Here is a 27,448-nt window from a genome sequence, read left to right as displayed (position 1 = left end):
TCCTGCAAGTTCTTTTCTGCACATCCTAAATAGGGTTTCCATATTTAAACTCTCCAAATCTGGGCAAACGAATTTGCATGATATGCAAATTAACTGATGCACTGTCCAGTTGACTTCTATTTGCTCTGGATATCTACCAACAATAGCTGGAGGGGATCTCTTTACCTGATAACTTATCCGAGCATTAAACACCTAGACTTTATATCCCAACACTTTCTAATATACAAATTCAGTTTTTAACCTTGTCCAATTAGCTGCATGTAGTGCTGTCATGGATTCCTCACCAACTGCAGACTACCACCCAACTCCATTTTCCAATAGCTGTATATGCTATTTATTGATGAATAAATATGCTATTTATTGGTTTAAATATGCCAATTTAAATATGCTATATATTAGTGAAGGTGATATACCAAATTAAAGCTCAGGCTGAGGAGCAGTGCTGAGTGCATTTTTATCACCACTAAATTCTATGATTGACCCTATAAAACCGGCACAAGGGATTATGGCCTTCATGCTTAAATCTTGTCATGGTCACCATTTACATCCTGAGATAAGTACAGAAAATGTAATACAAAAAATGACTATAGGCTGGAAAAGAGCAGGGGACAAGGAGAATTAATGGTGGCTTAAAGCAAAATTAAACCAGTTGTTCTAGTAAGAACTAATCTGCCTACTTTCCTTTCACTATCCCTACAACTGGACAAAATTTGGTCCAAATCAGGCAATTCACAAGTTAGCCCACTTGCTCCCAAAGGTTCATGTATCTGCCATCTTGAATTGGGGTAGATGACATCACCACAAGCTATGCCATTAAAGTGTCCCTACAACTGTACCCAATTTGGTCCAAATCAGTTCCTACTTGTGCCTCAAATATTCACACGTTCACCATCTTGGATTGGGGTGGGTGACATCACAAACTACACCATTGAGGTGTCCCTGTGTGTCACTCACTACAGCTGTACCAAAATTAGTTTAAACTGGTTTGATGATCTACAGGTTAGCCCACTTGTCCCTCAAATGTTTACACATCTGCCATCTTGGATTGGGGTGGATGACATCATAATAAGCTACACCACTGAAGTGTCCGTACAACTGTACCCAGTTTGGTCCATACTGGTCCAGGCATTGTAAATTTAATGGGGACACACACACACACACTGAATGCTGGGTGATCTCATAAGCCTACTGGAAAGTAGGCTAATCACAAAAAATAAAATATCTCTAGAAAATGAAGACTACACAAAGTTTGAGATATTAATAACTGCAATAGAACAACAACAACAAAACCCCACAATGAGCTTTTATAGAATGGATTGCACTAGAAAGCCTCAAACCTTGAACATTACATACAGGTAGACAGTGATTTACAATCAAGGTATCCTAACCTCTCAACTGCCCTATAGAGATTCCCTGCTGACAAAAAACAAAGGCAACATGCCTCAGGGGATTACATATTGTGAACCTCTTCCAGCCAGCCTCCTGTGCTTTACCTACCTTACTCGCGGTTGAACAGAATATTGACTGCACATTTTGCTCCATAACTCTGCTTCTACAAGGGCTAGAGCTTAGCTAAAAAGCAAGCAAGCTGGGAATCCAGGCAAGCTAGTGGGCTACCTGGTTGCTGGGCAACTTGCTTAAAATCCAGGCACGACCTGGAAATGGCAACCTTAATCCTAAATGAGGCTCCTGTTAGCAGCTGGCAGGTTCCTGGAAATCCAGGAACTTGAAGAAGCTGTAGGGCAACTCTGCCCTCTTGTGAACAAAAGGGTATTTTAGAACAGTGAAAACAGAGCATTGTTACTAACCCAAAAGTGAGAAGGAGTCTGAATTCCAGTGAGAGACTATCAAAAGCTTTATCACTCTGGCCCAATACATAACCCCAGAATGCAGAGTCTCAGATAAAGGTAAGCAAGAATTGGATGCAACATCTTTTGCTCAGTAGGTCTGATTCAGCCGTTCTAACTGTAATAAGCAAATACTATAGTTAGAAGAGTCTGCCACCACAATTTATGTTTCAGGATGACTGTAAAAAGTTTCATGAGAAATATAAAAACTTGCTTTAAAAATACCCCAACCCCATAAATAACTGCAGTTCCACATTTGCTTATATGACAACGGCTGCATTTGCACATATTACTGAATTGAGGGTCTAATGGACCTGTGGTTCCCCTCCCCACCCCACACTCTAACCTGTCCACATTCAGATGTAATGGCCAGGACCTGAACTGCAGTCAGGGAGACTGTAGAGAGGAGGGGGAACTGGCTGTGGGGGAACTAATTGCCAGGCTTCCTCCATCACATGAATGACAGCTGAGGCAGCCAATCGGAACACACAGAGAAGGAGGAGCTTCTTTCCTTGGCCGCCTCCAGTTCAGCATTTGGATGTAATTCTGCCACATGCAACCTCAGGTAGGAGCAGCAAAACTTACATCAACCTGAAGGTTCAAATTGGAGTTTGGGGAGGGAAACCTCTGGATACTTTTTGAACTGGACGGAGGTTCCATGCATTCGGACATACAAGAAATCCAACCTTTGCCCCGTTTAACTTTGGTTTCCTGTTATGAGTGAATGTGCAAAAGTCAATCTGAAACTGGAGTGAACAGTGAATGGCAGTTTCAGAATAATGAGAGCTTCCCCACTCCTGTACTTTTGCTGTAATATACCATGTAATAGTTAGTACAATTAACTGAAATGCTTCAGACTGAGCCCAAATTGCCGATATTTCATCTGAACAAGAGAACGGCAAATAGTTCACTCTGAAGGATTTGATGCTTGTAATAGGGATCGATTTCACAATGGCTCAATTGTCCCTTGGATCTGGAATCTTATTAGTTTACACAAGAAGAGTCAGCATTACATGGGCCCTCTTCCTGAACGTATCAGTTTCATATTAGTTGGGAGTAGTGATGGGGTGAATTCCCCGGTCAGGCACAGGGAACTAAACTATTTTCCTCTGAAATTAGATAATAGCTCTGTTAATATTTAAGAGAACATCTTCTTTGCTATGAACCGTACCGCCCATTGAGATCATCTGCAGAGGTTCGTCTGCAGTTGCCACCGGCTCGTCTGGTGGCTACTCTGGGACATGCCTTCTCCTCTACTGCCCCAATGCTTTGGAACATGCTCCCTGCTGAAATAAGAGCCTCCCCATCTCTGACAGGCTTTTAAAATGGCAGTCAATACACATTTGTTCACCCAGGCTTTTAAATAGATATTGTTTTAATTGTGTTTTTAATAGTTTTAATGTTTTAAATTTTAATTGTTGAAATGTTTTAATCTTTTTATTGGTTGTTTTTATTGTTCTGTTGTAAACCGCCCAGAGACATGCGTTTCAGGCGGTATAAATTCAAAACCCAGTCACACCCTGTTGGCTCCAATGTTGTCATTCGATGCATGATAAGGTCTGATCCTCCAGACTGGTGAGGCAAAAACCAAACTTAAGGAAGGACTTCGCTTCTTCTCCAGTTTGGATTAAAATCCAAGTTGGGGAAGAACTACTTTGGTGGGGGGGGGCATAATGTTCATTTACATTTGAGGGAAGGATTATGAGCCACTACATGGTTCATAGAACTTCCCCCCAGAAGGAGGAAAATATACTAATCACAATGTCCTCAGAGAGGACATTACGAAGCAACTCAGTAGAATAAGAAGCTACAAGTAGCATATTTATCTCACTTGTACACTTATTTCTTTATTCTCCTTTGAACGAAGTATTCTGTCTCATGGTTGGAAATTTCTTGGATTTAAAGGAAAATGACTTGGACTTCTTTGAACAAACATCCAATTTCATATTAATACCATCTAGTTATACAGAAGGACAGAACAGCCATTTCTTTACCTACCTTCAGGACAGTGAATGAAGAAAGCCTTTACACTTTATGTATTGACATTCCTGGCCTAAAAGGAGGGGCAAGAGAGAGCATTACAAAGCACTCCAATCCAATATCCTATGAAATAAAACAGGATTTGAGATTTTTCCTGAATTTTCCTTCAATTGCAGTACCACATGAACCACTAGGGAGCAGTATATGCCTTCAGATGAAAGAAAATTGGCCTTCAGAGTACTCACTAAAAATCGCTAATGCTATTATACTGGGGATTAGGTTTATTCTAGCTTTTAAACCCACACACACTGCAGTATCATTTAGCTTTGGTAAAGAAAGAGGAACCACTGAAGAGGGGAAGGGCGTCAAACAGCCTTTGGGTACACATTATACACACAAGATGAGGTAAAAAAAAGAATTTTAGCTGAACAACCATCTCATCAGTTCGAGCAGGTCAACTGGCAAATTGTTAAGTTGAAATATCTTTTTAAAGAAGGAAAACCAAGTGAAAGGAATAATTAGGAATCAAAACAAACACGCAGGCTCTGCTTTGGTAATCAGGACCAAACAAGAACTGCAGAAAAAGAGGCATTCACATATGGGCCAAATTTGTCAAGGCAAACTAGCTAAATCCAAAATCCTAGACATGGCTTTGATCAGGAACCCCAGGAAACAAATTCCTTTCCCTCCGTGCTTTCTGGTTAGCTACCTTTCCTCCCCATACAACTTCAAGGAAAAGCAATCCTCACAGACATTATACTCCCCTTCCCAACATCCATGCCCTTGTAAAAGGCAGAAGACTTCCCCATCCTGGATTTATTCCTTTGTGCAAAGACGTCTCTTAAATTCCCAGTTGTTTTCATTATATGTTGTAAAAGGCACCAGATAGAGTAAACTGGGGTTCCCAACCTCGAGTCCTCAGATGTTATTGGACTACAACTCCCATAATCTTCAATGGCCATTGTGACTGAAGATAATGGGAACTGTAGTTCAATAAGATCTGGGGATCCAAGGCTGGGAACCCTTGCAATAAAGCAGGCCTGCACAACCTTCGTCTGACTGCAGATGTTGGACTATAATTGCCATATTCCCTGAACACTGGCCACTGAGGCTGGGAATGATGGGAGTTGTAGTCAAAAAGCAGCAAGAGGGCCAAAGTTGTACAGTCCTGCTCTAAAGACATCTATTGTGTGAGTAAGGGCCACACACTGCTGAGCAGAACTGCATGAATAATATTCATTAGCACAGAAGGGAAACGCCAGTTCCGAGCAGCTGAATTAATTGCTTAGGGTGTGTGTGTGTGTGTGTGTGTGTGTGTGTGTGTGTGTGTACGCGCGTGCACACACATGAGAGAGGAAAAGCCAGGCCTGTGTGGCACTTAGGAGGCACCTACAAGTTTAATCGGGTAGCCAGCTTTCTCCAAGGAATTACTTAACTTTCCAAGCCAAGCATTAGCCAGGAGGTTGGGTTGAACTGTGTGCATTCTGGCTCCAGTTATGTCTTATTATTAATCTCAGTGCACAATTATATAGTAGACCATTTGTATCTGCTCTATTATCCAAGATAGGAAGCACCTCTGAGAATTCCAAATTGGCCAAGACCGATACTGCATAGCAGATTATTCCTAGTTTTCAACCACAGAGACAGAAACTGATTTTCATGAATACTGAGGAACTCTAGCTAAGAGAAGTCAGCTGTGAAACCGAAGCTAAGACTGGAGGAATTCAGCACATGTGGAACCCCACACATCCCTGGAGTTGTGACTCACCCCATTTAACTTTTTTTTAAAAAAGAGTCTTCTACAAGTCATGGCACAATAATTTCCATTTAAAGAATTGGGGGGGGGGGAGGGATTATAACCGGGCATTTTCAAGCTTAATAAGTGTTAATGTTCTAAATTCTATCCCCTTGACCCACATAAGATCCTCCCCACCGCACCACACACAACTTAAGAGTTTATTTTTCCCAGTAAGCACAGTCTAGTGTTTAAAGGGGGCTAGGTCCAGGTAACTTCAATTCCACTTCAGTTACTCCTAACCTCTTTGAAGCAGCTAACAATGGGTCAGTTCAAATGATACCAACCACAACACATGTGAAGAAAGGGGGGGGCACTAAGTGCGCGCCAGACAGGACAACCTCCACAGGGATCCCAACAGGTCCCTTGATTGTGTGTGTGTGTGGGGGGGGGCTGTTCATCTGAATGGCCTCTAAACACATGCTGCAGCATGTACTTGTCAGGTTCACTTTCATAGTGCTTAAGGGGATTTTCCCAAGATCACTTCAAACATAAACCTCCCCGGCATGCAGACATGTATAAAACCAGACAGCCATCCCCAGCACTGGTGTAGAGCCTTGCTGTAGGCAGGCACAGCAGGTAGCAGCACCTTGTCTTCCTGTTCATGGCTGGAAACTGTGCTGCTCCCTTAGTCAAGCGGGCGGTGGCGGGGGGCGGGGAGAACTCCAATCAGAATGGGGAGATTGGCATGTGTCCATGTGCCAGGCAGGACACACCCCGGATGTGTGCCACTTGTCCTATTGGCTCTCACTACCCCTCAGGATGCACACACAGAGGAACAGAAGGCTTTTTTCTGGGTTGTTGCAGGGCAGGAAAATCTGCTCAGAAACGAATAAAAAACGGCTCATTGCTTTCCAGTGGGGAGGTTAAGCATATACTCAGCTCAGCTGCACTATTCTCCTATTGAAAGCAATGAGACCTGTAAGTGCTTTGATGTTGGCTGGACTGTGATTTAAGTCCGATTTTTATTTTTGTTTTAGTATCAGTGTGAAATATAAGATTAACACTGAAGAATAAGCAATAGCTTTCATATTCCTAATAAGTGACTTTACAGCTTATACCCGTTATTCACTGAGCACTATTCACATCCTTAACTTTTAGGAAACAAAAATATATCAGTCATTTAATTCCAAATGTTTCTAATTAGTTTCCCTTTAGACTTAGCCTTCATATAGCCTGCCTAAATATATTCTTTTTCTGCAAGGTTGCGTGTATTGAGGCAACTATTATTATGAGGCAAAAGCTTCCAAAATAAGATGTAAAGCAGAATAAGAACAATTATTTCTCTTATACTAACAATGCATACATGAAATATATATACTTGAGCTTGATTAGAGGATTATAGAAGTTCACTGGATATAAGAAGTCACTGACTCATTTGGAGTCCCACTTTTCAAGGAAGACTGGTTACAAGCCTGCATTGAAAGCTAAAGAGAATGGAAAGTCCACCACAACAAGCACCTTGTGCCAAGTCAGGGCTGTCCTTAGAGAGCCTTGGCAGGGCCTGGGGCAAATCAACCAGTGTGGGGCCCCCTTCCAGTTAATTCTAATGGGGGTTAGAAGAGCAGAATCCGGGGTGGTCGCCCTGCTTGTCGTGCCCTAAGGACAGCCCTAGCCAAGATCCATCAAACATCTCGGTGAGTTCAGATGTCACAACCGATCACAGTTAGAACAAACTGGCTTCAAAGCTTAGCTACCAATCTTGGTTGTACTGCCAGAAAAACTGCAGTTTGTCAGGTTCTGACAGTAAAACCAACCACAGAACAAACTGTAGTTCTCATTACTTCTGAATCTACCCTATGTGCTTTTCTAGCCTTTTACAATTTGATTTCCAGAATGTGAAGAGTGAACAGTTAGCTCTTCCCTAATTATTGCTATTGAGCACAATAGCATGGGCACCTTCTAGATATAAATTTTATTTTGTTTTAGACTCCTCTCTCAAATGATGTCCAAGCCATGTCTGCAATATTTGATCCCTCTCTTTCAAATAGCTGCCAAGACCCTTCATATGTAAAGTAAAATAGCTCCGTAAATTAGCACTGTCAGAGGCCTGTCAGACTCAATACATGTTGACAAATGGAGCCTTCTTTCTAATTAATTTTGCCAGAAAAAAGGAGAAGATTAAGCTAGCCCAACCCACTAAAGATTTAATACAACTTTTTTTTCTTTTCTTTTTTTGCCTATCTTCTTTTGCTGGCCCAGGGAGCCTGTCTCACCCACAAGGCATAACTTTATTCTGAACAGATTTTGGACTTCCTTTTTTCTCCACTAACCATAGCCACTTTGTATAATTTTCACAAAACAAGCCAGAAGCAATGTTTTTTCTCAAAACAAAAAGGCACCAATTGTTCTCTCTCCCTGCATATGAACACTGATAGCAACCCAAATTAGGGAAAGTCACCATGAGAGATGGAAAATGTTAATGGAATGGGAGGATTCCAGCTGTGTGGTATTGCTCCTCCCAGCTCCACTGTATCATAAGCAACCATCCTGGTTCCCCTGCGAGGGCCTTTGAAGGCTTCAAAGCCTAATTTGCCCCTGGACTCCAGCACATATTACCCTACTGTCTAGAGCTTCTGAGAGGATTTTCAAACTCTTTTGCTTTACCACTGGGGTTCCCAGCATGTGGGACTCGAGATGTTGCTGGATTATAACTCCCTTCATCCCCAGCTGCAATTTATTGTGCCTGGAGATGATGGAAGTTATAGTTAAGCAACATCTGGAGTGCCACAGAGGTTGGGAACCCCTGCTTTACCACCTCAAGTAATGAAGATTTTACAAGAGCAGAATAGGCCCATACTTTGCTCCAAATTGTCCACCATTGTCCCTGTGCCACTCAGAGGTGGCTACTTGTAGCTTGGCCATCTCCATGCAGTACCACATGCTTCTGGTGTGGTGGCGCTCCTTTTATAAGAAGTCAGGCCCTGTACCGTCTGGCAGTGGCTGGAACAAAGCATGGGGTACAGTGGGAGGTCTGTGTGGGGAATGAGTGCTTTCCTTGGGGAAAAAGCACTCTCCAAGTCTTGGAGGAGATCCAAGCCATCTCACACAGTCTCAAGAAGCAAGAGAGAAGAAAGCCAGGAAGAGGGGAGAATCCATGGCCCACCTGTTTCTAAACACCATATATTAGAGGAGTTGTAAACCACCCAGATGCAGAAGTTTGTGGTGGTCTCCAAATAAAAACAACCCACCCCACTGATATGGACTGACCAGTTTCTCAGAAGGCAGGAGATCTAAAGAGCCATTCAGGGTGGCTTGTGCTTGTAGGGTTTCCCTATCAGAACTGAAAGCACAATCACCACCTCTGGGTCAGCCTCACCAAAAACCTCCTCACCCGTCATAGCCACTCAACCATAGCAATGGGCCCATTTCAGATGGGAATGTTAGGAAGTTTGTTTTTGATATCTGGCTAGAATTCACATGCTCGCTTCTACCTTGAACAAGGCTGGCACCGATTGCTCACTATGTGTAGCAGCTAGAAGAACACTAGAGAACACGCCACTTTGGCTCTCAAATGTTGACACTTAAAAAGGAAGCCAGAATTTCAAGGCAACTAGTGTAAGTCAATATGATTACACTCCTTCACTGAGATTGTGTTATACCCATGAAACAAACCCCTATCTAGAAGTGATTGCTCTTGACAATGCAGAGAAAAAGTGTTACCCTACATATTCCGACAGACTTACAGAGACAAAACCTAAAGCTGATGCACCATGACAAATACCTTTGCTCTGAGTGAGAGAGGAGCCACAGATCATCTTATGGAACAGCCCAGCAGTAGCATGAATGAGTAGCGTGCCATGTCATGACACATTTAGCCTATTCTGAAGAACCTTGCAGCTGTTAAAGCCTTCAACTCCTAGAAGCAAATTCAATTCCTACAAAAGTTTTCCAGGGAGGTGGGGGAATGGCTTTGGGCAGTTCAATACAGACCTTTCTACACACAACCAGACACAGCCCTGTGATCTTGAATAAACTTAGCAGTCAGAAAATAAGAGGACAGGTCTTCTTATATATTAGTAACTGTGAAAGCAGAGAGTAGGAATACATGGACAGTTTTCACAACGGAGAGAGGTAAGAAGTAGAGTCCTCCAAGGATCTATATTGGGACTAGTACTTTTTAACTTGTTCATAAATGACTTGGAATTTGGGGTGGGCAATGAGGCAGCCAAATTTATGGGTAGCACCAAATTATTCAGGCTAGTGGAGACCAAAATGCATTGTGAGAAGTCCAGAAGAATCTACCCAAACTCAGGAAAGGCGATCATGACAGTCTGGTAAAACCTTCCGAAATAAATTAGAATCAAAGCAATTATAATTCATAGCTGCTGTGAATGGGCGGCAAAATGACACATGCCGTTCAAGTTAGGTGTAAAATCATGCATGTAGAGACAATATAAGTTCTCCCATACCTTCGATGGGGGGTGGGTTCATTCATCCCCATACTGGCAGCGCTACACTGGGCGTTTCATTCATGCACCATTGAGTTCAGTCAGGGTGCAAAAGAACTAATTCCTCAACCGCAACAGTATGTGACCAAGTGCCCAATGCAGCAGGCAGATGAGCAGTTCATTTGTCTTGCTGCTGGTGACCATGCCCTCTGCATATGTTGAAGGGGTTGTGGCTGGCACATGCTACTGTGCATGCAAGCACACACACACACACACAACCATGAGGGAAGGGGGCCACCAGTTGAGCTTGTCCTGCAGCCGCCAGCGCCTCCCTACGCCCCTGCCCCCAGGTTGGGAACCACTGCCATATACCAATTACAGTGCAGCCCTAATCAGAAATGCAAGTTTCCATAGGACTGCCTTGGACAAATTTGGAAACCGACAGAGAAATTCTTCCCACCCAGATGACACCAGAGATTACAGATCTGAACAGGCTGGAAGAAGCCACAGGCCAGTACTATGGAATACGACAGACCAGTGGCCCCAAACCTGAGAGCCTCCAGATGTTGCTGAACTACAACTCCCATCATCCGCAGCTATAATGGGGACGATGGGAGTTGTAGTTCAGCAACATCTGGAGCCCCACAGGTTGGGAGCTACTGCAGTAGACTGTGGGTGTTCGGGGATCAAAGGTACTCACAGTGATGTGTGTTTGTGGCACAAAAGGGGAGGTATGTTGATGCCCTTCAGACAAGAGCAGTATCTCTATCCAGATTCATCCAAGCCCTATTTCAATGTCAGATTAAGGTACAGAGGTCCCATTAACTGAGCAGAGAGATACTTTTTGCAGTGGTGATTCTCTTATATTTGACAGGGGGAGAGCAACTGTCCCTATCCAACCCCAGCACAGCATCCCTCCAGTGGCTGTTGCTGGCGACTACCTTATATTTCCTTTTAGATTGTAAACCCTTTGGGGACAGGGACCCATCTTATTTATTTTTTATGTAAAATGCTTTGAGAACTGTTGAAAAGCACTATATAAGTATTTTTAGTAATGTTTTTGCAAAATTATAGCTACTCTAATTCCTCCTGTGTAAAGGGGTTTAATTTAGAACGAGAGTACGCCCATTAAATCCATTCAAATTTTACCCCCTCATAGTTTAGCATGGGTTTTCTATAGATTTCAAATACTTCATTAGCTTATTTGGGTTCTTTTGCAGTGCATTTAGAGATTGTACAGCATTTTAAAAAGTATTGACTCCAATGATGAATGACTTATTCAGCAGAGCCGTTCTGTTTGCAAGAAATTCTTATGTAGTCTAACCCAGAAGAGCCACTTTCTCACCATCGTGCCTTCAGGCCAGGAACAGTTATTCCTCTGCTCCCCTCCCCTCCCCTCCCCACCCTGCCGCCCTCAGCAATGTTGCATTGTTTCCGCACTTCCTAATGCATACATGCTAATGCTGCACACAGTCTGGGGTACCACACACAGAAATATTCCGAGGCTAATAATGATGTGGCAGGACTTCTTCAACTCAAACTTAACAATTTCAGTAACGACAACTTGTAGAAAGAACACAGCACAGATCTCTTAACCAGAGGCGTAACCATGGGGGGGGGGAGCAGGTAGGGCAGGTGCCCTAGGCGCCGCTCCAAGGGGGAGTGCGCAAAAATGCCACTGACTGCCCCCGCTCCCCACAAAATTCTAGCTTCCCAGATGCAGATAGGCAAAATTCTTTAATATTCCGTTCCTGCCTTCCTTGGGCAGGCGCCACACTGCCTGCTCCCTGCTGCCATTGGCCGGACCTCCCCCTCACCCACAAGATCTTGCCGCTCCAGAGCGACCTCAGTCTCTCAGACTGCTGCTGGGTGTATATACTCTGCTCTAGAGCCCGCCCACGCATGCTGGGCATAGGCGGAACTGGGGGGGGGGCAGGCAGGGCACATGCCCTAGGCGCCACTGAGGTGGGGGTGCCACGCCAGTTCCTGCCACCCCCACCCCATTGCCCACCTGCCCAGCCCCAGGGCCCCTCAGCCACTTGCCTCCAGCTCTGGCCTAGGATCGGAGCAGCCTGCAAACTGCAGAGCTCTTCTCTCCCCGCCTCTCAGCTGATCGGCAGGTGGGCGGGGCTTCCAGAGAGGCTTCTGAGTAGGCCTCCCTGAAGCCTGAACTCAGCAGGCCCCAGCAAGCCAGGAAGGAGGCTGGCAGAGCAGCCTGAGCATCCAGCACAGCTTTTGCAAGGTAGGCTGTGAATTCCTTTTTGTGGTTACCTCCGTATATAGGGATCTGCTTGCCATAGGGCTTTGATATGGGGGGGTGGGGTGAGACTGAGAAGTCTCTGAATATTTAATTTAAAAACAGACTGAAAAATGTGCTGGCTTTAAAAACAAAAACTATCTAAGGCCTATAAGTGGCTTGTTTCATGTCAGAAAATTACAAAAACTTCTGGAACAAATATTTATTTATTCATTCATTCTTTCATTCATTTAAATGCACTTATGTTCAAGTTGTTTTGCAACCCAGAAGGTCTGAGTGAGAACTGTGAAGCATGTGTTGTGCTTTTATTTTATTTTATTATTTTATTTTTCTTGTATGTGAACTGCTCTCCAATAACTTGCAGGGACTTCAGGGTAAATCTGGCCAACATGTGAATGCAGCACCTCCATTCCAGAGGAGATGTGCGTTAAAGGGCTTTAAAAGCCTTGTGTGAAAAACCTCCTGGAATCAAACTTTACCATCTTTCAGTTATGCCAATACGGTGGCTAGCCCCTTATCTGCCCCCTCCGGATTTGGCCACTGTGATCCATGCGACAGTCACTTCTAGGTTAGATTATTGCAACTCACTTTATGTGGGGTTCCCATTGCGCCTAACTCAGAGATTGCAACTGGTGCAGAATGCAGCGGCCAATGTCCTTACTAAGGCACCTTGGCGAGCACATCTGACACCTTTGCTCATTCAACTGCACTGGTTGCCAGTTGAGTCCCGGGTTAGGTTTAAGATATTAACTTGTTCGATATGTCCCTCGCCGGGTCCTGAGATCGGCCACAAGTAATACCTTGGTGATCCCGGGCCCTAGGGATGTTAAACTGCAATCAACGAGAGCCAGGGTCTTCTCAGTGGTGGCCCCGGCTCTATGGAACGGTCTCCCGGATAATATCAGAGCTCTCCATGATTTGTTGGCTTTCCGTAAGGCATGCAAGACGGAAATGTTCCATCGGCTGTTCGGTCGCTGAGATAGCTGGTCGTAGAGTGATCCGGTAATCCACAGTTATTATGTCTTGTAATGAATACTGTATGGGGTTGTGGTTATGATGTTATGTATGTTGTATTTTATAGAACTGTGTTGCTTCGTATGTTATTGCTTGTAAGCCTCCCTGAGTCCTATGGGAGTAGGGCGACATATAAATCTAAATAAATAAATAAATAAATAACTTTCATCTAATCTACCTCACAGGGTTGTTGTGAGATTATACCATCATTGAACTCCTTGGAATAAATGTTGGACACACATAGCATGCAGTATAGTTTATACATTGTTATTTTGTTTTTCTATGGAGAAATCTGCCAGCATTCTTCCTCTGAGGTCAATTGATGGAGTGCTTATAGGAGCTTTGGCAAGGGCTAGGGAACCCAAGATGCAAGTTTCATTCTACAGCCATGCCACTTGATAAATATCAACAAGGATTCAACAGATTTGGCCTCACCAAGCCTGACTTCTCCCTCACTGAAAAAGCAAGATCATTCTTTCTCCAAATTAATTGCTTGGGACAATTCCATACTCTACAAGCACATACTAGAGACAATTCTGAATATCACCCCCCAAAAGCATGGATGCCCCAGGGCAATTGTAAAAGTTGACTTCACAATTGCCTCAATGAAATCAAAAGAGTAGGATGGCCTGAAGTTCAAGCTGCAGTGTGCAAGTTGCCTACTGGCCATAGAAATACTCAGCATGCCTTGCATTTGTGCCTTCAGCAGAGTAATCTACAGAAACCAGCAGGCTGAAGTTTAAGCGTTTCCATGGTATGGAAATAAAAATGTTCAAGTGCTGTTAAAAGCATAGCTACAGGGAAGATCACAAATTGCCTATACCATATTGAGGCTGTTCACATGAGCAGCCTTACCCAGGCTGGGGCAGCCCTACCTGGGTAGGGCTGCTCATGTGAACTGTTGGGACTGAGGCCGATCCCTGTGCTGACTCGCTGGGTAGCCCAGGAATTTACCCTGGGCTTTCACCTGGGTTAAAGGGTGCAAGGGCTTACACCCCAAGCATACACAGAGCTGGGTAGCTAGAGCACCCAACTCATGGGGAAATCCCTCAATGCACCGCACTCGTTGGAAGGTCATGTGAACAACCTTTATATCTGGCTATTGTTCAAATGAGTATTCCCACAGCAACGCAGTTCCTCTTCATTTGAGCCTGGGAACAAAGTCCTTTCTCCTACTTCCGGAGGTTGTGAAACCGATGCCATCTTGGAGGAATACCCAGAGAACAATTAGCTACATCCCAATACATCTTAGTTATTCAGCTAGAGCATGAAACCATTCCTTCCAGGAGATTGGCTTGCCAGACTCTTCCACTCAGTGCCACATGGTTAGGAGATGGAGACAAACAAGTACAAATGGATGTATAAGCCAACAACTTTTTTTTATCCACCAAGCTGCCTGGTTCTCTTTAACATGAAAGGCACATATGGTCTGAAAGCAGAAGGTGGTATATTAGTCAACCAGTCTAATTATTGTGCTATCTCAAGGCATGGCAGTTGCAACTTGACTCCCTAATGTATGTGCTCATGGGAAAGTAAGTATTTTTGGAACAGTCCAACACATTTTATCCATGTAGGAAAAATGGTTTGTCTCATTCATTCAACCAAGTCAGACCACTATTTTTGTCCAAGTTCTTCCTACCAGTAGTTTCCCCAGAGCCATTGCCCTTTATCTCTATGAGAAAATCAGATTTGCCACTAGAAAGAAAGGAAAAAAAATTATCTACAAACCAAATTTGCAGAAAGGCTACAATATTTAAGATGAAAAAATTATGCAAGACACTTCAGTATTTGGACATTCACATGACAGGTATAATAATGGCTAACCTCTAGAAAGAAGAGCAATCCCTCATGTTCACGATTAATATTATGGATTGATTATCATTCAGATAGGATCAAGAACAGAAAATGAAGAAGATCCTTTTAAAGACATTATAGGAATTTTCAGTACATAGAAATTCCACCTCATTTATTTGGAGTTGTTTCTTAGCCCAGCTGTTATACTGAATGTATGAGAGATGACCCTCAAACAATAACTTTCACTCTGTAAATATACAAAGGTCACTGAATAGTCAGCCGTCCTGACAGGTTGCCAGCTTTTTTCCTGGTCTTGCTTCTGTGTTCAAGTAGCCAGGTACAGTATGCAGAAATTAGACAAGCAAAGCCATTCCCATCACTAACTGCATGCCAAGAAAAACATCACTTGCTTAAGGTTATATTAAAGGGTATGGGAGTAGGAACAAATAAAGAGAGGGGGGCAGTAGTAAGTTCACCTAGTTGCAAGTGCATCTAATCCACCACTTTGTGTGTTCAGTCTACACATCTGTCTTTGACAATTACAGTCTTCATAAGCCTGAAAGAGTTGCCAGATTACAGATATTGGCTGCAGATCACAAGCATTATTAATCTGGATCTCATCAAGATTGATGGGACTAAATATGGGTTCCAAAATGCTCAGCTTGGCATCAGTTCTAAAACTGCTTACACCAGAAGAGTCTCAATTTTAAAACCATGACCCCAGAGGTAGTCATTTCAGGACTGGAACTTGAAGACTTCACCATCTACCAAGTGCGACCAGCATGCAGCATTGTCCCAGTATAGCCGCTATCCAGGAGGAACAAGAAACAAATGTTCATTCAACAGGTGCAGCATTTAGGGAGTGCAGGTAGAAGGGTTCCTACCCTCCCAGTGTCTTAGAAGTACATGCAGTTTAATCCTCAAAGGGATCTCTGTCTCTAGTTACTATGAGGCATCTAAAACAACCACAATGTTTTATGTTAACAAGCACATAGTCTGTTGCAACTTTATAATCCACCCAAGAGCAAACCTTTGAACTGTGCTGCAAATCTTACCTGACCACCCCGCTCCCAAGAGCCTGAAATGGCACCCCCTGACACTCATGATCTACACTTTCTATCAAATAAGACTCACTCTTATTTACCTGCCCTTATCAGATGTCGATGTTAAGCAACATAACAAAACGTTCACCACGCTTTTGCTGCTAAGTAGATAGGAGGCAACTCCTCATAAGAAAAAGCACACCTCATTTCACTAGCATATCAAATTTAAGTCCTTTTCTACTCATACAGTTGATTAACTCCCAAGAAAAAGTCACGTAGAAAAATCAGGTAGCCTTCCTCTCTCACACAGGAGCAGCCCACAAGATGCACACACGGATGGGCTGCCTATTCATTCACACAACCCTAATTAGCTCAAACAGCATCTTAATATACCACACCTATTAACAGAATATAATCATTATTACTTTAATAATTGGACAACATCAGCTGCCTGTCACATTATAAATGAATGAACTAATGCTACAGTTTAAAAGCAAATCTCAAATGCTGAGTAGCCCACCCAGACCTTCATTCAGAGGTGGTCGGCTAAGCCACCAGACAAAGGAAGGGGCAAATCAAGAGTACCATTACCTCTGAGTGCCCTCCACCGCAGGAAAGTCTGCAAGAAGTGCATGCTCTTTTTTTTCAATCCCAGGGGAGGCAGCAACATTAGCTTGACCTGATCCACGCTCCACTTCACACCCCTTGGCTACTTCAGCATCCCCCAGCTCAATCCAGCCCCGGAGACTACTCTCTCTGTCCAGCTCCAAGGAAGTGCACCTGGTCTGATCAGCTAATCACTGATGTGCAGGCGGGAGCTTCCCCCCTCTCACTCTCCAGCTTCCCAAACAAGCAATTAGCATGAATAATTACAGCTCTGATGATAATACCAAACCAAGTTTGAGCAAGAAGGGGGGAAAGCTATAATTAACTCTTTCTTAGAGATCGGTGAAGAAGATTGTGAAATATCATAGGTCGACAGCTGCTGCTTGCGAGTGTGGACAACTGCCAAGGGTCGGAACAACTAGAACCCTTTTCACATGTTATGTTCAACACACATACATCGCACACAGATGGTATGTGTGTTGAACAAGTCTATACACTGTTATTCACATGCTAATGCACACACAATGGTATGCTACCTATCTATACCCTACATTTGAAAAGACATGTACTTAAGTTCACTTTTAGAATGAATGCATGTACAGCCATTCACACAAAGCCTACACACACCTGAACAAATGTACCAGTTAATGTCCGAAGAGGGCTTAGGTGCAGGAATAAAGTTAATCCAGGCAGCATTTCATTGTGACTACCTAACCAGCAGAGTTTCACCAATAGGTTAGCTCCTAAAGTTTGAATCAGTAGGTCTGGAAAGAGAGAAGATAGCTTACTAGGGCTCTTTTATGCAAATGTGTTCTGTACTCTGTACTCTACAGTTCAATTCAACATATTTATATTATATGAAGACATGGTTACACACTGGTGGATGAATTCACCCAGCAATTGTTTACAATATGCTTGAAGATTAATGGAGTCCCACTCCCTGGGATTTGGGCATATTGAGTAGAATCAGTCTTGCGAATGCTGCAGTGCCTATCCAGATCTATAGCGTCCTGGAAACAGGAGCTAGTAAATTGTAACCCAAGTGTACTAGGAAACACTTGCAAGCCTGGTTCACTATCTTGCTTGAAGCAAGAGGCCTTGAAAATGATAATATTTGTAATACTATCAACTGAAAGTTATTATTGCTTTTAATATCCTAAAACTTTTAGCATCAGAATACTAGACACTATGCAGAACGCAAAAGCCAATGTCACGGCTTACAATCAGAGAGTTGTAGCTCAATCCTATGTACTCAGAACCAAATCTCACTGTGTTCAGCACTGTTTACTCCTAGGTAAAGACATATTAGATTACAGCATTAGATTGTCATTACAAGGCTGGAGGAGAGCAAGATCAAGGCTTGACACAGAGTTAGTACAGAGAGGGTGAGGGAGAATCTGGGATAGCAGAGGAATACTTGGGGTGAGACTCAGAGGAACACTGAGCTAACAAGGCTGAATGAAAGAAGCTAGAAGCACATCTCCACACTATCCCTTGGGAGTCAGTGGCAAATTATAAAGGTGACCTCAAAACCTTATTTCCTCACTCCAAGGTATATCATAATACATACCCATATATATCAAATCCATAGAGCCCTGTACTCCAATCCACAGCATCTGTTGGGATACACTGTTGCAGAATTCCAAAGAACCAACTCCCCTCAACTGCACAGAATAAAAATCCTCAAACTTCATAGCACAGAACACAAATATTATCCTGTTATATCCTTTTAAAGCATTGTGCTGGTATTGTTATAGACTAAAATTGGGTACCATAGCTCCTGTACCTTATAGCTAGAAGAAGAAGGCATATCAGCAGGTAGAAGAAGGCATATCAGCAGGTGATGCTTATCATGCAGGGATGAGGAAGATTGCTCCTGCCAAAATGCCCTCTTCCAATCCACACACCTGTGAAAGATACAGGAAACCTCTGTGGCTAGCAAAACAGGCCACAGCCAAGTTACTCCTCCACCCATTCTCAACTTGACCTTGCTACAGAATGGAAGAACGTATTTGATCACCCTAATTGCAATGACTGCTGCTATTAGAACCAAAACCAGCTTGATATTCTGCATGTTAAAAATGTGTTCTATCACTAAGCTACAGCCTCTCCCATAAACAAATACAGATATGACTAATGGGGCTATGGAATACAGTAATATGCCATAATAATCCCAACAGGTTGAAGTTTATGGGACTATTCTGGAATTAATAACCATAGGCCTCAATCCAAATATTGACATATTTGCATGTTACCTGTTCTACAAGGTACTTATCAGTTTTAAAAAAAGAAAAATGGAGACTTGTTTTTGGTTGCTGTGGGGAAATACCATATTATTTTATTATTATTAACATGCTAAAGGTTTCTGTGAAGCTTTGTGGTCTTTCAAAAGTAATAAAAAAATCTGACCTAGCATATTTGGACACCTGAAGTTGTACATTTTCTACCCCTCATTAGAACATTTTCTTTTAAACCCACTGAAATTCTTATAAGTCCCCAGGCATTAAAACACTCCTTTTTATGCAGCAAAGTCTCATTTTATTTATGAAGCCAAGGTACTCAGGGCAATCATACAACATAATAAAGCAAATTAAAATGCAATTTAGACACTAATTTGAGCAATTTTAAATTTTTCTAAGTAGGTCTTTAGAATGCTGTTGTACAGAACTAGTATTTTAAATCTCATCCTCACTTCAAAAGCTTTGTTGATTATTCTTTTAAAAATCTATCCAGAGTCATAACATCCACTGCAATTGAGATGTAAGAATTCATTCCTACAAATGCCTACACACATTTACTTGTTCCAGCTAAAGCTGTGTTATCATGACAATCATGCTGGAGTGAATGGTTGAAACCATTCTGGGATTAAAATACCCAGGGCCTCATCCCAAGCCAGTTTTGGGTCTAGGAACATAGGAAGCTGCCATAAACTGAGTCAGACCATTGGTCTATCAAGCTCAGTATTGTCCACACAGACTGGCAGCAGCTTGTCCAAGGTTGCAGGCAGGAATCTTTCTCAGACCTATCTTGGAGAAGCCAGGGAAGGAACTTAGGGTGATCAGCTGCAAAGCAGAGTAGGGTTCCATGTGTCTGTGCCAAATTGCTGGGGTGGGGTTTCCCATGGTATGTTGGGCCCTTGTCCACCCTGCTATAGTACTTTGGGGGGCCCTCCCTCTTAAGCTTTCTGGACAATGGCAGGCTCTTCATCCTCACCACTGGTGAATTGGGAGAATCTTCAGTGGTGGAGGATTCCCTTGGAAAGTAGAAGAAAGAGAAGCTGCCATAGTGTCCCATCCATTTACTGATGGAGATGCAGTATGGGACAAAGTGAGTGACCACCACTGCCAAGCCCCTCAGTGAGTGGAAGTGGCTGCTCTTCTTCCTGTCTACCAGTCAATGGGCTTTCTCTTGAAGGGCTCTACAAGAATTCAGGGGCCTTTGGGAGAAAGCCCAAGGGCCAGCACTTTCAGAGGTCAGTCCAGCCAGCCAGGTGGGCCCTCTGATGGTCATGGGACCTCGGCCAATACCAAACCTGGCTGACCCTTGATTGCTCCTATACCTTTACCAATTGCACAAGCACTCCCCCCCCCCAGTTGGTATGAGAAGCCACAACAACCAAAACTCCCCTCTTCTATATATATGTTACAGGTACAGCTGCCTTCTCCTCTTTTACACCTGCTCACCTACCAGTAGTAGTAGTTGCCAAATTTCTTTCTAGCCCTGATTCTGTGTCTTTGGATTAGGATCCAATCAGGACCCATGACATATTAAATCATCTCATCCCTTCCACAGACCACCAGTTGCATTTCTTTTTAAAATTCTAGGGGTGCTTGATAGGTGTGGAATATTTTGGATCCATATTTAAATCCAGTAGACATTCAGTCTCTCTCTGAAAACATTTTCACCAACACCAAACAGCACAATTGGACAGAAATTTACAGTGGTATAACACACATACTCTCAAGGCTTGTATTCCGTATGAGGTGTCTGCTTTAAGGCCTCAGGAGATGAATTCTTTACACAAATTTCTGCTGAAGCACAGTCCTGGAGGTCAGACAATATGCCTACAATGGTTCTGACAGGCATGAGCTATTTGAGAAAGAAAGGGTGGGGGGAGATAGCCTAAAGAAGAAGATGCTGAGTTCACAGGCTTTTTGACTTCGCACAAAGGCCTGTGGGAAGAAAAAACAACGGCATAGTTTTAACCGCAGAAGCCAATGACCTTCGGTGGATGGGAAGCTTGTAGTATCGTCCTAGGCATTTTTACCCAGAAGCAAGTCCTCTTAGGTTTAATGGGACTTCCTCTCAGGTAAGTGAGCATAGGATTGCAGCCCTAACAACTCAGTGCTCTGGGTCAAAGGTGAAAGGTCACAAACAATGCTTATTCAGCAGTGATACTCTTCAGTTAAAAATAAATAAATTGCAGGAGTGAAAACTCTTTTATCCGGTTTAAGATCAAGCATTGGCCCCGAGCATTTACACTTCCTGGTTCAGACACCCCATCCTTCCTGTAGAAACACTTGAACATTTCGAGTCAATGGCACTTTATTGATATGACACTTTAGATAGGTAGAATTATAAGGTGCTTCAAGATGTCGTTTGGAAGCATCTGCCATATTCTGGGCATGACTGACTCTGTTCACAACATGAATATATATTCAGACAACAACACCCAGCCAGCCAGCCTGCTGAATCATGTGGGGAGGACTGCAGCTGAGCACTCTCCTTCCCACCAAGCATGCCATTCTGTTGCCACATTATGGCACAGGAGAAGTTGAACTCCTGGATAGCCCCTTACCATGTGATTTAAATACAGCCTCAAAGTAGGACTTAAATGGCATGTGAAGGGTGGTCGGGACATCCCCCCCCCCACATAAATATGCAGCAATGCGATGGCCCGCCAGGTGGAGAGGGCATGCACATGCACACAGACTCTTCTTCATGCAGTGGAGGAGCTGATGAGACAACTGGCCCCAGTGGGACAGAACTGAGTAAAGTGGGAGTTGCATGAGTGGCTTCCACTGGACCAACCTATTGGGGTTTATGTCTTTAGGAGAGGAGAGCTGGTCTTGTGGTAGCAAGCAAGACTTGTCCCCTTAGCTAAGCAGGGACCGCACTGGTTGCATATGAATGGGAGACTACATGTGTGAGCATTGTAAGATATTCTCTTCAGGGGATGGAGCCGCTCTGGGAAGAGCAGAAGGTTTCAAGTTCTCTCCCTGGCTTCTCCAAGATAGGGCTGAGAGAGATTCCTGCCTACAACCTTGGAGAAGCCACTGCCAGTCTGTGAAGACAATACCGAGCTAGATAGACCAATGGTCTGACTCACTATATGGCAGCTTCCTATGTTCCTATGTCCTCTGGTTGGTTCTTAAGATTGCTTACAGTGAAATCTGTACTATCGGAATCATCTGAAGCCCACAGACCTGTATGGTCCAATTCACTGCAAGGAGTGCAATTTTTCATGCCTTCATCTCCTATTATATCCCAGAGTACCTATGCACTCAATGGGATGTCACACAGACTTATTTTCAGACCTACAGATGTTGACAAACTCATTTGCATAAAGGAATAAGCAACCAACACCAAGCTTCAATGCGCAAATCCCAAACATCGAAGAAGCTACAAGGAAAAGATTACAACTCTGTGAGCTGAAAGCCACTCGAAAGACATCTGAAGCAGGAAATGGGGAACAGGAATGACAAGTCCTTTTTTGGGAATAGGGTTTTTTATCTGACACACTTTCCTTTGGTTTATGATGTCTGCCTAGACACTGAAGACAGCTACTCTTAGAAGGCTCTGCAGCATTTAAACCCTCAGTTACTAGTGAATAGCTAATCAAGGTGACATCAGGATTGACAGAAACTTGAGGATGGTGCTCTCTAGCACTCCCTCCAGACTTTGTTATGTGCATGATTTGGGTCTGACTCATATGGGTGTCTGAGAGAGAAAAAGGCCAGGAAGCCCCAGAGTATTGTGAAGCATCACAGAGTTTCAATGAATGAAGCCAGGTGTGGACCCGAAGAGTGGATCAGGCTAGGCTATCCCTTTAAGAGCCTAATTTCACACTGCATTTCAAGATGGTATGAAGTGCTCATAGGGAAACAGAAGAACTGTGAATCTCAGCAGAAATGGGGGCTGCTATTATACTCTAGCACCAAGGGGAAAAGATTAAATAATTAATCACAATAGCAACTGAGTGTTAACAAGCTGGATCAAACTGCATGAAAGATGGAAGGAATTTTATCTCCTCTTGCACCTCCCTCATTTTAGATGCACTGATAAGCCTCATTTAAATAATACAAGAGTCCAGAGGAAAAAGTATAAATAAAAAAATTACACGGATGCCCATATGTGTAAGGTGTATACATGTATGGATATCCATATATGTAAGGTGTATACAGTTTAAGTTGTCCATATGCCATAAAGTTATACCAGTTAGGGAAGCTATTCTGATGATCACCAGAAAGTGGGCTAAGGGAGCCTAGACAGCTTCCTGGTGATTGTCAGAACCACCGGGCTCGCGAGCTAGCCGGCCTAATTCCCCCTCCCCTTAAACGAGCTTAACGGAGCAAACTCTCAGTCAACCTTGTTTTTCTGCTCGTGTGCCACTGCAGTGCGCAGCGACACACAAGTAGACCCCCGACCTGGAGGCTACAAGCAGCCTCCCGGGCTTGGGGGTCCCTCCAGAATGCCCTGCACACTCATGCACAGCATCCTGGGACTTCCAGGGGCTGAGTGGCCCCTGATCCCCGCAGACCCCACCAGCTCCGTGACAGATCCAGTAGTCGTGTGGGCGGCAGGGCTGCAAACCAGATAGTTTGTGGGGAGGGCAGGTTAAACCCGCTCTCTCCACAGAGCCCATTAAGGCACTTTACACTAATTGTGTGAAGTGCCTCTAAGTCTTCTTGTTATGAAAACTTCTTTCTATAGAACTAGCAGATTTTTTTTCCATTTTTTGGTAAAGATTTTTATCTAGCCTTTCAGGCTAGATGGCCTCACAAGGCCTCACATATCAAAATGGAGGGAGGGCATAAGCAAAGATGGAGACAATAAAACAGTTGCAAACTGCTGTGTTAATTGTTCACAATTATGTCTCACTGTGTTTAATGGGGTTTAATCCTAGGTAAGTGTGCATAGGATTGCCACCATCAGCTTCTATTTGCATTACCGTCTGGAAACATCATCTGAAAGATGGTGCTGTGTAATATGGCCTGACAGTTACATCCATTTTACAGAGAGGACAAAAAGAGGGCCATGGACCGAGATCTGTTTCACCCAATAGAGATGTTCTCACAGCCATTAGTTACAAGGTAGGGGGAAATAAACCCAGCTATTCAGGCTCATGCGGAATGGGCGGATTATTGGCAGGAGCCAGTGCAAGGCAGGCAGTGGAGGCAGGAGAAGGAGGTGGCAAGGCAGGGGCCAGTGCAGAGGGGCCAGCATCAGGCCCTCACATGATCATGGAGAGGAGCGAGGGGCTTGGCACTGGCCCACATGATCATGGAAGGGAGCGGGGGCAGCTCCTTAAGAGTAGGCAGTGGCTCCTGAAGAATAGGCAGAACATGTTCTTTGGACATATCAATCCAATTACAGCTCCATTCCAGGGTAGAGGATCTGGATTATGGAGATTTGGGAAGGCTGGGCTGGCAGGATTCCCATATCGCCACATGAATCAAAAAGGCTGGATTTACTGCCTCCTGGCTTGAAACTAATGGCTGTGAGAACAGCCCCAGCAGGCGCTGGTGTGAAATGACAGGTGGGCAGTGGAGGCAGGAAGAGGAGGAGGAGGCTGCAGGGAAAGTGGCAGAGGTGGTGGCAGCAGCAATGGCAGCAGTGTTAGTGAGAATAGAGGTGACAAGAGAGGAGGTGGCAAGGGAAGGGGCAGCACCAAGGGGCTAGCACTTGACCCCCACATGATCATGGAAGGGAGCAGGGAGCTTGGAGAGGCAGTGTCGGAGAGCCCTCGCAGTCCAGAACATGGGCCGCTACAGGTCTTTCTATGCCACTGCTCTAACCTGCTCTAAACTGACACAGGAAGACAACAGAACCCTCTTACCTCAACCCTTTGGTCATCTGGGTGCGCACAGCATTTTAAGTTGTTCCTGGGACCACAGAGAGTACTGTGGCTCGAGGGGTTGCTAGCTGTGAATGTGCTGCTCTGCACAGCACACTCTATGGTTCCATGCTAGCAATGGCTTGAATAGGGGTGGGCCCAACTCCTGCCCCCTCATAGTCAATCAGAGCACAGCTGATGACATCACAGCATGTTCAGCCTCCTGGCCACACAGTGCAGTGCACTGTGGGAAAGTTCTCTCAATTCTCAGCTGACCTGCCGGCTCCAGGTTTGCCACTGTGGCTCTTGTGTGTGCACTGGTTTTCAGAGCCCAAGAGAGACTCTGCTCTTCTGTTTATTATGGGGTAAGAACTCTTTCACACCCCAAACCAACCCCTTCTGATCATATGCAAGAGCCCAGTATTATTTTTACCCATGTTATTTGCAATTTGCTGTCATAGACCCTGATCGTAACAAGACTGACCTGGAAGTAAATTCTAGTGAAATCAAAGGGATTAACTTCCAAGTAAATGTATTCAGGATCGTGGTGTTAATCTATAACCTTAATGCTGCACTAATGTAGGGTGTGTGTTTTTTAAAAAAACTTTTCTGTGCAGAATCCCCTCCCTCAAATATTGAAATGAGGTCATGTCCCTTATGGCAAATCATTTACATTGCAAACTCCTCCGCTCCTCTGATTTACTTTCAAGTCCCCCAATCCGTTTGCATAATTGGGGCATTTGAGAGAGGGAAAGAGAAATCTGTGCATATTTGTGTGCATCCCTCCAAAGCCTTCACACAGCTGGCAGTCTGGAAAACTCCAGCATAGCAAGGGTTCAACTGAAGTGGAAATAGTTTCTCTTTGAAAACAGGGAATTAAGCTCCAAAACATGCTCAGTGCTGCTAAATTAGTCCCCAAAGTGCCAGAGAGGAACTGAAAACTTCAGCCTAAATAACAGCCAATGGAATGTGTGGTAAATAGCATTTGATGTGTTGATTCTAGGGGATGGGAAAGTAAAAGGCAATCCATGCAAACTGGAAGTGTGCTACGGTCCCAAGGTAATACAGAAGGCTTGGATAAATGTATTCGTGAGTTGAATTGAGTTGAAATACTTTAACATCGGACCACCAATTGTAGTTCTGTGAGTAGGATGAGAAAACAGTGTGAAACCATAACCCTGTTCAATCATTATGGACACTGGGGATGATCCATGTGCAGAGCTTCCCCAAGAGCGCACTCAGAAGCAGCATCTCATGTGGATATGCTCTGAACCCCACCCTCACCCTCCAGTTATAGTATTTGCTTGCAGAGGCAAATGTACTCAAGGAGAGATTATTCCTATGATCAAAGCTCTAGGAATGCTCCAGCATTCCACATCATATTTCTGCAGACAAACACTGTCACTGTGGAGAATGGGGCAGTGGGGTTTCAGAATGTGTCAGAAAGGAGATGGGGCTTGTAGATGCACTCTCAAGTCCGGATTCCATAAGGATTGAACAGGGCTATCATATTCCTTCTCCTCTTGAGAGGAGGTCTGGTCTTGTTGTAGCAAGCATGACTTGTTCCCTTAGCTAAGCAGGGTCCACCCTGGTTGCATCTGAATGGGAGACTACATGTGTGAGCACTATAAGATATTCCCCTTAAGGGATGGAGCCACTCTGGGAAGAACATCTAGAGATTCCAAGTTCCCTCCCTGGCATCTCCAAGATAGGGCTGAGAGAGATTCCTGCCTGCAACCTTGGAGAAGCTGCTGTCAGTCTGTGTAGACAATACTGAGCTAGATGGACCAATGGTCTGACTCAGTATATGGCAGATTCCAATGTTCCTAGATATGGCTTTTACTAATGGAGGATGTCCATCCATTAATAATAAGAATATGCATATAATAATTAATACATATTTATACAGTGCCATTCTTATTTTTAAGAATCTTTATAGACAGCTTTTCAACAAGTAAGTTCTGAAAGCAGTTTACACAGTAAAAGAAAAAAGATGGTTCCCTGTTCCAAAGTGGCTCACAATCTAAAAAGAAACACAAGGTAGAAATCAGCAACAGCCAATGCAGAGACTCTGTGCTGGGGTTGGAGAGGTACTGTTGTTTTCTTCTTGCTAAATATAAGAAAACCACCATTTAAAAAGGCATCTCTTTGCCATTTAGCATGGCCTATGTATATGCCACCTAATGGCGCAGCGGGGAAATGCTTGACTAACAAGCAGAAGGTTGCCGGTTTGAATCTCTGCTGCTCTTATATCGGGCAGTAGCGATATAGGAAGGTGCTAAAAGGCATCATCTCATACTGCCTGGGAGGAGGCAACGGTAAACCCCTACTGTATTTTACCAAAAGAAAACCACAGGGCTCTGTGGGCGCCAGGAGTCGAAATCGACTCAAAGGCTCACTTTACATTTTGTATATTACACTTCAAAAGCAACCATCAACACATTTATAGTTAACTGCAATAAGCTGTTAACCTCTGCTAACTGAGCAAAGATGCACCTTTTAAAAGTGGTGATTCTCTTTATTTACTTTAGCAGGGGGAGAGCAACTGGCCCTATCCATCCCCAGCACAGCATCCCTCCAGTGGCTGTTGCTGGTGTCTATCCTGTTTCTTTTTAAGATTGTGAGCCCTTTGGGGACTGGGAGCCATTTTATTTATTTATTTATA

General features: G+C 43.9%; 1 protein-coding gene and 1 long non-coding RNA gene across 14 annotated transcripts in view; one reads left to right on the top strand and one right to left on the bottom strand.

Annotated features, from left to right (window-relative positions):
* GRIP2 (glutamate receptor interacting protein 2) overlaps nt 1-27,448 on the bottom strand; it is a 656,014-nt gene that overhangs the window by 221,533 nt on the left and 407,033 nt on the right. Inside the window, exon 1 of one of the 13 annotated variants that reach the window (XM_053290772.1) lies at nt 18,298-18,462. The exons of 11 other annotated variants lie outside the window; for them this stretch is intronic. In XM_053290772.1, the coding sequence (XP_053146747.1) occupies nt 18,298-18,421 (124 nt within the window). In that variant the 5' untranslated portion in view covers nt 18,422-18,462. Of the gene's footprint in view, nt 1-16,712; nt 16,942-18,297; nt 18,463-27,448 lie in introns of those variants that run through there. One more of the 13 variants, XM_053290773.1, reaches the window with a different exon arrangement.
* The window catches only part of LOC128342810 (uncharacterized), a 91,482-nt gene continuing 76,238 nt past the window's right edge, over nt 12,205-27,448 (top strand). Inside the window, exon 1 of the long non-coding RNA XR_008315182.1 lies at nt 12,205-12,255. This is a non-coding gene — a long non-coding RNA (uncharacterized LOC128342810). The remainder of the gene's footprint in view (nt 12,256-27,448) is intronic.

This window comes from Hemicordylus capensis, chromosome 2 (genome assembly GCF_027244095.1).
Source record: "Hemicordylus capensis ecotype Gifberg chromosome 2, rHemCap1.1.pri, whole genome shotgun sequence".
In the NCBI taxonomy this organism is placed as follows: domain Eukaryota; kingdom Metazoa; phylum Chordata; class Lepidosauria; order Squamata; family Cordylidae; genus Hemicordylus; species Hemicordylus capensis.
This window is presented reverse-complemented; position numbering and strand designations above follow the sequence as displayed.